Source organism: Prionailurus bengalensis, chromosome C2, assembly GCF_016509475.1.
Source record: "Prionailurus bengalensis isolate Pbe53 chromosome C2, Fcat_Pben_1.1_paternal_pri, whole genome shotgun sequence".
Lineage (NCBI taxonomy): Eukaryota > Metazoa > Chordata > Mammalia > Carnivora > Felidae > Prionailurus > Prionailurus bengalensis.
The window spans coordinates 27,874,469-27,887,591 of record NC_057350.1 but is presented as its reverse complement, the minus strand read 5'-3'; the positions used below and the strand labels follow the sequence as shown (position 1 = coordinate 27,887,591).

Here is a 13,123-nt window from a genome sequence, read left to right as displayed (position 1 = left end):
TTATCTTTAGACATTTTAATTAGGCTTTTTTTTGTGTGTGAAGGATTTAGAGAAATTGTAAAATTAATTTTTGCCTCAAAAAAAGGATCGGAATGAAATAATTATCTTGAATAATTATAAAACTTGGCAGGACTTAAACTTTGAGGAGAAATATTTTAAACATGAAATAGGTGAGTTGGATTTCATATTTAAGGGCAATGATCTTTTATGTGTAAAAGATTGTAAGATAGAATATATATTATAATGCAAATCTTGTTTTTAAAAGTATACGTATATTGTTGAAGCGAATTTACACGAGTATACAACAGAAAAAAGTCTGGAAGCTTATATACCAAATAGTGTCACTAGTTTTTATATCATGTGTTTTCTAATTGAAACAGCACGTACCAGTTAGTTAATAAATAAAAATAACTTGAAAGTTAAGGATTAAAACTTATTCCTAATCTGTTACTTAATGTATATGTTATGTATTGCTCTAGATACTCACTTTTGTCCAAATGGGAACCTGTATCTCTTAAGCTAATGTTCTTTTTTATTCTTGGTCTTTTAAATTCTAATATAGTCTTAAAATAGTGAATACTTTATAAATATTTTTATTGTACATAACATTACCGACATTTGGTGTGGTGTAATATGCCATGAAATTTTACATAAAATTATATTCTGTAGAAGTAAAAAATCATATTAATTTAGTTGCAAAATGTAAGTCTTTTGTGGTATGTGTAGATTTTATAATTTACAGCTAACAAAAATATGTCAAGTGTAAAATGTGCAGTTAATAAGCACATATGTAAATCATACTGTGTCAGACAGGGGCACCTGGCTGACTCAGTCGGTTAAGCCTCCGACTTTGACTCAGGTTTTGATCTCATGGTTCATAGGTTTGGACCCCGCATCTGGCTCTGTGCTGACAGCTCAGAGTCTGGAGCCTGCTTCAGATTCTGTGTCTCCCTGCCTCTCTGCCCTTCCCCCACTCGTACTCTGTCTCCCTCTCTTTCTTTCAAAAATAAACACTAAAAAAAAAAAAAAAAATCAAAAGGGAATAAGAGAATTGTAGCTAAATATATGGCAAAGAGATATTTATATTTGTTCCTATGGGTTTTATGAAGGTTTAGGATTCTAAATTCAAAAGAGAAAATGATTTTTAAGAAACAGTTTAAATATCATGCATCAAAATAAATTTAACTATTTGCTCATTACTTATGTTCAGATAGCAAAGTTTTACCCAACAGAGTCCTAGAATCATTTGACTATGATTATATTTCAGCAGATGTACTTTAATATGAGTTCATACATTTGGAATACTACATTATAATTATATGAGTTACAGCATATCTTTTTATATCTCACAATCCTCTGTGTAGGCACTCACAAATTTCATGGTAAATTTCTTAAGTTGAACATTAAAAAAAAAAAGTTTTTTTTTTTTTTTTTTTTTTTACATTTATTTATTTTTGAGAGAGAGAGACAGACAGACACAGGATCCCAAGCAGGCTCTGCACTGTAAGCAAAAGAGAAAGAGAGAAAGCAAATTCTAGGGAGTATGCTACTAAGCTTGCCACACTTAGAAAAACAAACCCACAAACAAAACCCCGAGACAGTACTACTGATTGGTAGGTTGGTCATATTTAAATGTCCCTTGGGGAATTTAGTTGTTGTTTTTTTTTTTTTTTTTTTTTTTTAGAGTGAGCTTGAGCAGGGGAGTTGAGGAGGGAGAGAGAGAGAAGGAGGGAGGGAGGGACTCTTAGGCAGGCTCCATGCTCAGCATAGAGCCCAAGGTGGGGCTCCATCCCATGACCCGGGATCATGGGCTAAAATCAAGAGTTGGGTGCTCGGGGCATCTGGGTGGCTCAATTGGTTAAGTGTCTGACTTTGGCTCAGGTCATGATCTCATGGTTCATGGGTTCAAGCCCTGCATTGGGCTGTGTGCTGACAGCCCAAAGCCTGGAGCCTGCTTCGGATTCTCTCTCTCTCTCTCTCTCTCTCCCTCCCTCCCTCCCTCCCTCCCTCCCTCCCTCCCTCTCTCCCTGCTCACTCTCTTTCTCTCTCTGTCTCTCTCTCAAAAATAAATAAACGTTAAAAAAAATAAAAAAAAAAAAAGAAAAAGTTGGATGCTCAGCCAACTGAGCCACCCAGGCACCCTGGGGAATTTAGTTTTGAATGGTGTTGTTTTTGTGTTGTTTATAGGTCCTGGCAGAATCAAAAGTATATTGTCTCTCTAGGAGGGTGTCTTTATCCTTGGCCTCAGAGAACCCCTTCGGTAGCTTTTGAAGCTCTGTAAGCACCCACCCTGAAAATTACCACACACACTTGGAAAAAAAAAAAATTACTGTGAGAATCAGCAAGAGCAATAGGCAGTACACATGTATTTAGATATTGTGATTGATAGAGTTATGCTTTAGCTTTTACAGGATATAAGAAATCCTTGAAAATATGACGTAGTATATTTGAAAAAGAATGGAAAATATCTTCTGGAAATGAAAATTAGAATTACCAAAGTAAGACCAGAAAAGAAAACAGAATATAGGTTTAATAGGTTAGAAATAGCTAAAGAACAGGGGAGGAGGCATGGGAGTCACTATCCCAGGGTCACAGAATTGAAGTCTGCATCGGGCTTTACACCAAGCATGGAGCCTGCTTGGAATTCTCTCTGCCCCTCTCCCTGCTTGCACATGCATGCGTGCTGGCTCTCTCTCTAAAACAAAATAAAAAAAAACAAAAAAACAAAAAAGAAGTAGCTAAAGAACATTAGTCTGGAGGGTGAATAGGAGAAGAAATTCTCCAATTTGTAACAGATAGCTAAAAAAAAAAGATGAAAAATACAGAGATAGGTTAAAAGACATGCAAAATAAAGTGAGTAGGTCTAACATACTTTAATTGGTGTTACAGAAGGAGAGGAGAGAGTGGCTCAAAGGCCATATTTAAAGAGATAATAATTTATAATTTTTCAGAAGTGGAAAAAATAACCTATAATTTCACAAAGCCCAACAAATCCTAGTTGGGAAAATTAAAAGAAACCCACACCAGAGTCACAATAATGATACTCCAGAACGTTTAGGACTGAGAAAATCTTCAAAATATTCACAGAGAAAAAAGGAATTATCCTAAAAATAGTGACAGTGAAGGTGACAAATGACACAGTTGACACAATAATAAGACACATGAAAATCATGAAATGATTTTCAGTGAATGAAAAGAACTGCCAGGATTCTTTGCTCAGTGAAACAGTGCGGGGTAGTCTCACCAGGGCACTTTTCCTTGTGATTCAGGCTCCAAGGGCAGTTCTGGAAGACTGAATGTGGGGTGGTTATACTGCCTCCACTGCTACAAAATCAGTATGTCCCATTCCAGTAGTTGTAATTTTACCTCTTTTTGCAGTAATTTTCTACTTGAACCTGACCTTTCATCTAGAAGGGTAAGTGCAAGAGGAAAAAGAAATTTTTACAAAATTCACAGGGGCTCATTGTGGCTCCCACATAGGCCTCCGCGGGCCACTGTAGAGAAACTGAGTGAGCAGTGTGTTCAACTGACTATTGACTATTTTTACACTCCAAGACCATTCAGTCCAACAAGGAAGTCCAGGGGTCTGAGCTGGAGTTAAGTTTGGGAGCCACCTGGGGTAGGGGGTTTACCAACCAGAGTGGCCTGCCGTTGCCCTTAGGGAAAGAAAAAAGCATCATGTCCAGGAGCAGTTAGGGTGGGATTCTGAATTTTTATTACGTTTCTTTATTTTTGAGAGGCAGAGAGAGACAGAGCATGAGTGGGGGAGGGGCAGAGAGAGAGGGAGACACAGAATCCAAAGCAGGCTCCAGGCTCCAAGCTGTCAGCCCAGAGCCCGATGCTGGGGTTGAACCCACGAACCATGAGATCATGACCTGAGCCGAAGTCGGACACTCAACCGACTGAGTCACCCAGGCACCCAGGATTCTGAATTTTTAAAATAGTTCTCTTTTTTTTTTATTAAAAAAATGTTTTTAATGTTTGTCTTTGAGAGAGAGACACACAGAATGCAAGCAGGAGAGGGGCAGAGAGAGGAGGAGACAAAGAATCTGAAGCAGGTTCCAGGCTCTGAGCTGTCAGCACAGAGCCCAACATGGGGCTGAAACTCATGCAACAGTGAGATCATGACCTGAGCCAAAGTCAGTCACTTAACCAACTGAGCCACCCAGGCACCCCTAAAATAGATCTCTTAACTCCTACCCTTTTTATTTAGGAAGCTGTTGTGAGAGGAAACTGCATTAAGAAGATGTGTAGGTGAGGCAGTCAATTATAAATCTTTTTAGTTTTGTGAAAATAATAGTAAGGCTCAATGATACCAGATACCTGTGGATCATAGAAGACCCATGGAATGCTTTAATTACTATTTAATTACTATTCATTTTTTGAGTCATTTCTGACATTGTCAGAGTACAAGTGGTCTGGAAAAATTGAAAATATGAAACAGATTAGTTTCAAGGAATGCAGGACTGTGGCCAGAATTGACTGATTAGATGGGAACAGCAACACTGTAACTTGAAACAGTGTCAATAGTGAGGTACCACTGCTAGTCCCAAGAAGGGCAGAGGCCAGTAAGTGGGGAGAGCTGAGTGGCCAAAGGTTCTTTGTAGTCAGTCTTCCAGAATTGGCAGGCAGGCATCCCCCATACAGTGTGTCCTACCTCACCACAGGAGAAACAAATCAACTTTTGGAAGCAGTCACATGTCTGACAGGCAGGCAGTGGTAGCCTCTGTGTCGGAAACATAGAGTCTCTTAATTTGTATTCAACATACGATTATTGACATGTTGCCTTGTTGGCTGTAATGATAGATTGCAGCAGTGGCGGCCGTCTGGTTAGTGCACACTTGCCAAGTCATCCCCTTAGAGAACAGGCCCCACTGTTCCTCCATCACAGTGGCTAAGATGAAACAGCAGGACTATACCAAATATTGGTAAGCACGTGGAGTACCTGGAACTGTCACATATTGTTGGTAGGGGTGTATAACGGAATTACCACTTTGGAAAATCTGGAAAACTGGGTACTTATAATGAATTTCAACATATACTATACTAGTACTTAGTGTTTCCATTCCTAGGTATAGACCCTTGAGAAAGGAGTCCATTAGTTTTATTGATAATAACTAAAAACTGCAAACAATTAAAACTTGACACAAAAGAGTGACTGCTGTATGATTTCATTTCTGTGATGTTTAAGGACAGGCAAAACTAATTTACAGTGACAGAAGTCAGAATGGTGATTTCCTGGGAATCACTCTTGGCTATAAAAAGGGTATGAGAGGGGCACCTGGGTGGCTCAGCCGGTTGAGCGTCCGACTTCAGCTCAGGTCATGATCTCACGGTCCGTGGGTTTGAGCCCCACGTCGGGCTCTGTGCTGACAGCTCGGAGCCTGGAGCCTGCTTCGGGTTCTGTGTCTCCCTCTCTCTCTCTGACCCTCCCACATTCATGCTCTGTCTCTCTCTGTCTCAAGAATAAATAAACATTAAAAAAAATAAAAAAATAAAAAAAAAGGGTATGAGAGAATTTACTAGAACGATGGATATTTTCTGTCTTTTTATCTGGGTGGTAGTTAAATAGGTGTATAGATATGTAAAAAGTTTCCCTGAGCTTTACATTGAAGATTTGTGTATCTTATATGCAAATTATCCCTCTACAAAGTGCTCTTTCCAAGAAAAGCATGCTTTGAGCTATGTTGATTGATAATCAACATAGCTCAAAAAGAATTTCTATGTACAAAAAGAATGATAGGGAGAAATTTTAAAAAGCTACCATTTATAACATAAGACTGTCAAAGACAAGAATAAATTTAATGAATGTGCAAGAACTTCCAAGAAAATTAGCAAATATCATTGAGACACAGTAATGAATATGTAAATAATTGGAAACATATTGTATTTCACAAATTGGAGGACTGAATGTTGTAAAAATGGTCATTTTTCCTTAAACTGATTTATGGATATAGTATGATCCTAGTCATAATACCATTTTTTTCAAAAAGGAAAATTACAAAATTATTCCTCCCTTCCTTCTTTCCTCCCCCTCCCTCCCTTCTTTCTTTCCTCCTTCAGTCCTCTGTCTCCTCCCTTCCCCTTCCCTTCCCCTTCCCTTCTCTCTCCCTTCCCTCTTTCCTTTTCATTTTCTTTTTTGTTGGTCTATACAGCCTAAATGATATGTATGTTTTTCAGTGAGTATGATGTTTCCCTAAATGTACTCAGATGATCTAAAGTGGGATGTTTTCAACATTACTGCTATGATGCAATTTAAATAATTTAAATATAATTAACACTACAAACATAATAAAACTAGCAAAAACTCAAAAATCAAAATCAGTACAATAGAAATTTAATGGGAAGGTGAACATTTATCATAAGTAAGTGCTTTAAATATTCCATGTAGAGTGTAGAAGGAAAAGAGCAAAACATTTTATCACCTTTGTGTATTGCTGCATGGTCATGACCAGTGTTGGGAAGATAAGAAAGCAGGTGATGGGTAGTGGGAATTGGTTTTTGATTTGTGGCTTTTGGGGTTGCATCTCTCAGCATGCTGTATTTTGCTATAAGCTATTTCTAAGCTCTCTGAAATTTGCACTGTTGTTTTTTTTTTTCTTTGTTTTTGTTTTTTGTTTTTTCTCTCTACTGGCAGACTTAATATCTGGATTTGTAGCTATTGCATACTTTATACTTCAGAGCATGGATAGTATCAGTGGCTTTACTTTGGTGAGGTCAGGGAAGGAACTCTTATTTATGTAGGACCTGGCTTTATAGAAAGTTTATATTCATTTTGCCAATACTAGACTATAAAAAGGGATGGGGTCTTGGGAATAGAGTAATATTTGGGTTAGAGATTGGGCTTTTGCCAGAAAAATAGAGAAGCAGCAGCCACATCTAATATCTTAATCCTTTCACTGTAAACATTTGTTTAGCCCTCAGTATTTCTCATATGTGCTCTAGGAATGAAACAAATCTGTGTTTTTACCCTCCAGATGCTGATGCGAGAGACTGGCTGAGTAATAAATATTTTTGGTGCAGTGTGATAAATGTATTAATAGCTTTTTAGGAGTCAGGAAGAGGTGGGAAACTTAGTGAAGTGTGTTGTAAGTCCCTGGTGATACAAAACTGAATGTGTTATAAACCGTAAATCAAGGTCACAGAGTCATGGCATTCTTCCATCCACCATCTTTTAGTACGATAGCTCTACCATGTGGTGTGGTTAAGGAATGTTACAATAAACCTAGTTCTTTGAAACCCATATTTTTTGTTATAATGAATGAAGAGATCTACATATGACTTGAGTTGAGGCTTCTTCTTTCCTGTTTGTGGTATTTGCAGCTTTCCCCAGAACTCATTCCTGGTTTTAGTTCATTCATCTCTAATTACCAAGGCTGAAATAAGTTTCCTTTATTTATACTCCTAAATATGCATATGCGTTACAAAAAGAACAAAATTGTCAAAGGAAAGCACTCTCATTTGTAAAAGTCAATAAAAAATTAAATATACCTTATATACAGCAGTCTTTTGCATTATAGTTCCCTATTGTATACTTACATTAACTAATTGCCTTGTACAAAATCAGTTCTAATATATTATTATTATATTATATTGAACTGTACAACTTGAACAGTAGGGAGTCTTTCAAGTTGGCTTTTTTACTTTTTATTTCCCCCTTACGTTCTTGAAAACTTCATAACAATGGGCTATTCTAGACAAATTCTTACCTTCTTCTGCCTCAACTCACCTAACTAAATATTTCCAAGGATTCTGGTACCTTTTACTGGTAAATAGTTGATAAGAAAAAGCTTCCCATGGGCTGTGGTTGCATGTGAGAGCTGGTTTTTGGGCACAGTACTGTTGCTAATATTGGATCACTTTTAAAAGTTACAGAGGTATTGCAAACTGCTTGTTTTTATTTTTATTTTATTTTTTTATTTATCTTGAGAGAGGGTTCACCTGTGTGCAAATGGGGGATGGGCAGAGAAAGAGGGAGAGAGAGAATCCCAATCAGGTTCTGCGCTGACAGCGCAGAATCCGACGTGGGGGTCTATTCCGTGAACCATCAGATTATGACCTGAGCCTAAATCAAGAGTCAGACACTTAATCAACTGAGCCACGCAGGCACCCCTGAGGTGTTCATTTATAAATGTTTTGAGTTTGATCTTTGCATTTCAACCTATCATGTTGTTACCTGCTATTTTTTAGGATGTGGTTTCATTGATTCCCAAACGGAGACTTTATCCTGTATTCATATAACTTAAGTGATGATGTTATCCTGTATTCACATAACTTAAGCGATGATAAGTTGAGTCCTATTATATTTTATCTAATGTCATGTTGAAAATAATACTGTTAGAGATAAAAGTATAATATACTTTTCCCCCATAATTAAGGAATATAGCTATATGAATTTGACATTAATCTTATAGGGCAAAATCTTTAAAATAAAGATGGTGTAGCATGAGTGAGATTTTCACAAGTAGCCAAAATGTTGGAAAAACTTACTCTTGATAAAGTCTTTTTAATTAACACAAAATGGGTTAAGACGCTTTGAATATTACTTATGCTTATTAAGAGTAGTGACACGTTTTGAACAGGCAAAATGCTTTGTTAGTTATATTGGGAATTAAGGTTTTCCTGCATGTTGTTACTTGCTTACGAGCAAGAAAAACGTGATTAAGCAAAGCAGCCTTATTCTTGCCATGTTTAGATGTATGTAAGATATTATTTAGATAAGCTTATTTTTAAGAGGTAAATCTTTTATTATTCTGATAGGTATGTAGGTAAGCTTTTGGGTGAAAAAATAAACACATAAGTATTCTCTTTATTTAGCTCTCATAAGTCATAGAACCCTAGAACTGAAAGAACTCTAGAATTTACCTTAGCTTTTTTTTCCCTTTTAATAGAAAAGGAAAATTAATGGTCAGAGGAGTAAAAGTGCAGTTTGTTTAGGAATGTTTTCTTGATGATTTAAAGCAGTTATTATTAAAAACTAGTCTTTATGTTATTTTATAAATATTTACTAGAGTGATTTCTTAGAAAACTTAATATAGGTGCTATATTCCTGGTACTAAACCTCAAATTTGTTGAACCATAATTTAACATAATATATTTTCTGTTTTATAACACTGTCTTTTGCATTTGAAATTTCCTTTTTCTTAGGAAAAAAGGCTGTGTGTCTCTTGATATGTTTGCCACTACTGTGTGCTTACAGAAAACTAACTTCTACTTGAGTAAAGTTAGTGTTTAACATTAATTCCCCAGATACGTTATCCCTAGCTTAAGTAATTAAAATCCTTAGTTTGTGGTATGTTATTTCCTAGGTTACAGCACTAAATTAATAGTGCATTTTTTTTTTTTGATCATTTTCTTTCCATTGTTTAAGAGTTCTTGAAGCCAGCATAGCAGAAAATAAAGCCTGTTTAAAGAGGACGCCTACAGAAGTTTGGAGGGATTCTCGAAACCCTTACGATAGAAAAAGGCAGGACAAAGCTCCTGTTGGACTAAAGAATGTTGGCAATACTTGCTGGTTTAGTGCTGTTATTCAGGTAAGGATCTTCATGCAGATCTTACTTGGTGGGCATGATGGCAATGGAAAGTGGGTTGGGGTGTGTGTCTTTTAAATTGTGTACTTTAAACATAAATGTAAGCAAGGTTTTAATATGCCCTTCTGTCCAATGAACTAGTTGTGGATTGTTAATACTCCTCTCTCTTCTCTTGTCCTCACCCCAGTATGAAGCTTTAATAGTAGAGTGGTACTTACCCCTTTCACTTATTTGGAAATAATCTCCTTCCTCCCTTCTGTTAGGAGTTATTGTCAGAGTAGAAAGAGTAAAAAATATTTTGTATGTATTACTCTGCAAATCTTGAGAAGGATATAACCAAGATATGAAAGCAGAACTGTTATTTTTTGTTGTTGTTAACCAAATTAAATTATTGTACATGATGGAAGATGTTATTCATAGAATTGTACTCATTTTAATTACTTATATTCTTAATATAAGGTGACAATTTGTTTGAGGAGGGCATAGATTGACATAATTTTCTAAGCATATGATGTGTAAAGAATAAATATTGATAAATCAAGAGTAATGAATTTTTTTTTAACTTGAAAGGCCCTTAATGAAATGTTTCTTGAAACCCTTATTCTAAAATGAAAAATATTTGTATGCATAGTTATGCATCCTCTTCTCAATTTGGACTAATTTTCTTTCTTTTCTTTCTTTCTTTCTTTCTTTCTTTCTTTCTTTCTTTCTTTTTCACTTTTCTTTTATGAGATACTATTGTCGTAATTCTTTACTATTCTCAGGTAGACATTGGTAATGTTATCCATCAGATTAGAAAACACGAAATTAAATGATCTCCTTAAAACAATCTATGGGGGCGCCTGGGTGGCTCAGTCAGTTAAGCGTCTGACTTCGGCTCAGGTCATGATCTCACAGTTGGTGAGTTCGAGCCCTGCATCAGGCTCTGTGCTCACAGTTTGGAGCCTGGAGCCTGCTTTGGATTCTTTGTCTCCCTCTCTCTCTGCTCCTCCCCTGCTTGCACTCTGTCTCTGTCTCTCTCTCTCAAAAATAAATAAACATTAAAAAATTAAAAAAAAATAAAATAAAAAAATAGAACAATCTATGAATAATAACATACTCAATTTTTATGACCCTTTAGGAAAATCTTTTGTTTTCCTAATACAGTTGATTATAGCTTATTATTTAGTATTCCTGAGGAGTACCGTTTAAATCATTATGTATGCCATTTTTTCTTATATTTAAAATATCTCTTCATTCTGTAGCTTCCCAAATCTGTAGGTACGATGGTATAAACTTTTGTGTGATATTAAAGCAACTAACTGGTTATTTAGTCCATTTTCTATAAAGTTGTTAATTGTCTTCTGTAATTTTAACCTTTTTTCTACTTCAGTGTTATAATTTCCAACTGTCACCCCCTTTTTTGTTTGGCACATAATATTGTACAATTTGATTCCCTTTGGTTTTCTAGATTTATGTCTCTAAATTCTGTAGTGTATACCAGTTTTAAGGAATATACTGTGTTATTTGTTTTTCAGGGTATTAAAATGTTAATGAATACCTGAATTAACATAAATCTGTAATAATACCTTTGTTCTTGTCTTTGATTATACATTAATTATTCATGTACCTGACAATAATATCTACAATTTTATTAGAATCTTTATGTCTTGCTTTACTTTACTTTGCACTGTTAGTAAGAGTTTTTACATTTTGTTGTTCAATATAAGTTTTATAATTTAGACCTTATTTTAAAAATACGAAGCACAGTTTGAAGGCTGTGATGTGAGTCTTCAATTATGCTTTGCTGCTTGTATTTAGACAAGTAGATGCTATCTCTGCACTTTAATGGCCAGCTAATGAGGCTCATTGGTTAATGAGGCCTCTTTTAGAAAAACTGTTAGAAGAAAGTACTTGCAAATAATCAATATTTCTTAGTTAGAATAGGTGCTTTGTATTTCTCTACACCGTATTGTAAGAAAGTCCTGTTTGAAATGATGACTAAATTCATAGAATAGAATGGTAATAGAAATGGGGATAACCACTTTTTGTTTTCATAGGATAAACTTCTTTCAGTATCTTGGTTCAAATTTTTTTTTAATTTTCTTTTATATTTATTTGAGAGAGAGAGAGAGAGAGAGAGAGAGAGAGAGCGTGAGCATGCAAGAGTGGGGAAAGGGCAGAGAGAGAGAGACACACACAAAATCCAAAGCAGGCTCTAGGCTCTGAGCTGTCAGTATAGAGTTTGACACAGGGCTCGAACTTATGAACCACCAGGTCATGACCTGAGTCAAAGTGGGACGCTTAACTGACTGAACTACTCAGGCATCCCAGAATTTTATTTTATTTATTTATTATTACTATTTTTTAATGTTTATTTATTTTTGAGAAAGACAGAGTTTAAGTGGGGGTAGGGGCAGAGAGAGAGAGAGACAGAGAGAGAGACAGAGAGAGAGACACAGAATCCAAAGCAGGCTCCAGACTCTGAGCCATCAGCCCAGAGCCCGATGTGGGACTCGAACTCACTAACCGCAAGATCATGACCTGAGCCGAAGTCAGACACTTAATTGACTGAGACATCCAGGTGCCCCAGAATTTTATTTTATTTTATTATTATTATTATTTTTTTTTTTTTTAATTTTTAATGTTTATTTTTGAGACAGAGACAGAGCATGAGTCGGGGAGGGGCAGAGAGGGAGACACAGAATCCAAAACAGGCTCCAGGCTCTGAGCTGTCAGCACAGAGCCCATTTGGGGCTCAAACCCACGAGCTGTGAGGTCATGACCTGAGCCAAAGTCAGACACTCAACCGACTGAGCCACCCAGGCACCCTGAGAATTTTATTTTAAAGTGAAGAAATTAAGGAGAGTGTTTTTGTGCAGGCATCTGTTCTTCAATCATTGTGGAAATTAAAATTTTGATTCTTCAAACATTAGATTTGAGGTTATATAGTAGTTCTTGTATATTAAATTGATTGCACATGGAAGAATAGTATCCTTAAATATTTTATGTTATTAAGTTTATTCATTTTTGAGAGAGAGGGAGAGACAAAGAGAGAAAACGAATGAATGAATACAAGCAGGGGAGGGGCAGAGAATCTGAGGCAGGCTCTGAGCTGTCAGCACAAAGCCAGATGTGGGGCTTGAACTCAACGATCTGTGTGATCCTGACCTGAGCTGAAGCCGGATGCTAAACTGACGGAACCACCCAGGCACCCCTTAGTTCAAATTTGAAACTTGTCCATCTATTTCTACTCTAAGTGATGTTTGCTAATCTTAGCTTTTGTTTTACTTTTCAAATTTTTGGTGTTTTTTTGGTGGGGAAGAGAATGGACTACAAAAATTGCTTGTCCTATTTAAAATTTGAAATAATTTCACTAATTTTTAAATTTTTCCTTGGATTAGTGGCTGTGTAACTGGTAATGTAGCCTTACCACACTCCTAACATAGGCTAGTATAGGGTTCTTGGGATTATTGTTATTATTATATTATTTTTTGCAAAATCTAGACACATTGCAGAAATGACCTCTAGCCTTGAAAAGTTTGGGTTATAATGAAGTATTAAGATTATTGGCTTTTGGGTGTGTGGATACACATTACACTTCAGGTTTTGGG

The 13,123-nt window shown here is 36.2% G+C and overlaps 1 protein-coding gene across 5 annotated transcripts in view; it reads left to right on the top strand.

Moving 5' to 3' along the window:
- The window catches only part of USP25 (ubiquitin specific peptidase 25), a 151,889-nt gene that overhangs the window by 44,205 nt on the left and 94,561 nt on the right, over positions 1-13,123 (top strand). For all 5 annotated transcript variants that reach the window (XM_043593836.1, XM_043593832.1, XM_043593833.1 and 2 more), the window contains one exon: positions 9,371-9,533. In XM_043593836.1, coding sequence (XP_043449771.1) covers positions 9,371-9,533 — 163 coding nt within the window. The remainder of the gene's footprint in view (positions 1-9,370; positions 9,534-13,123) is intronic.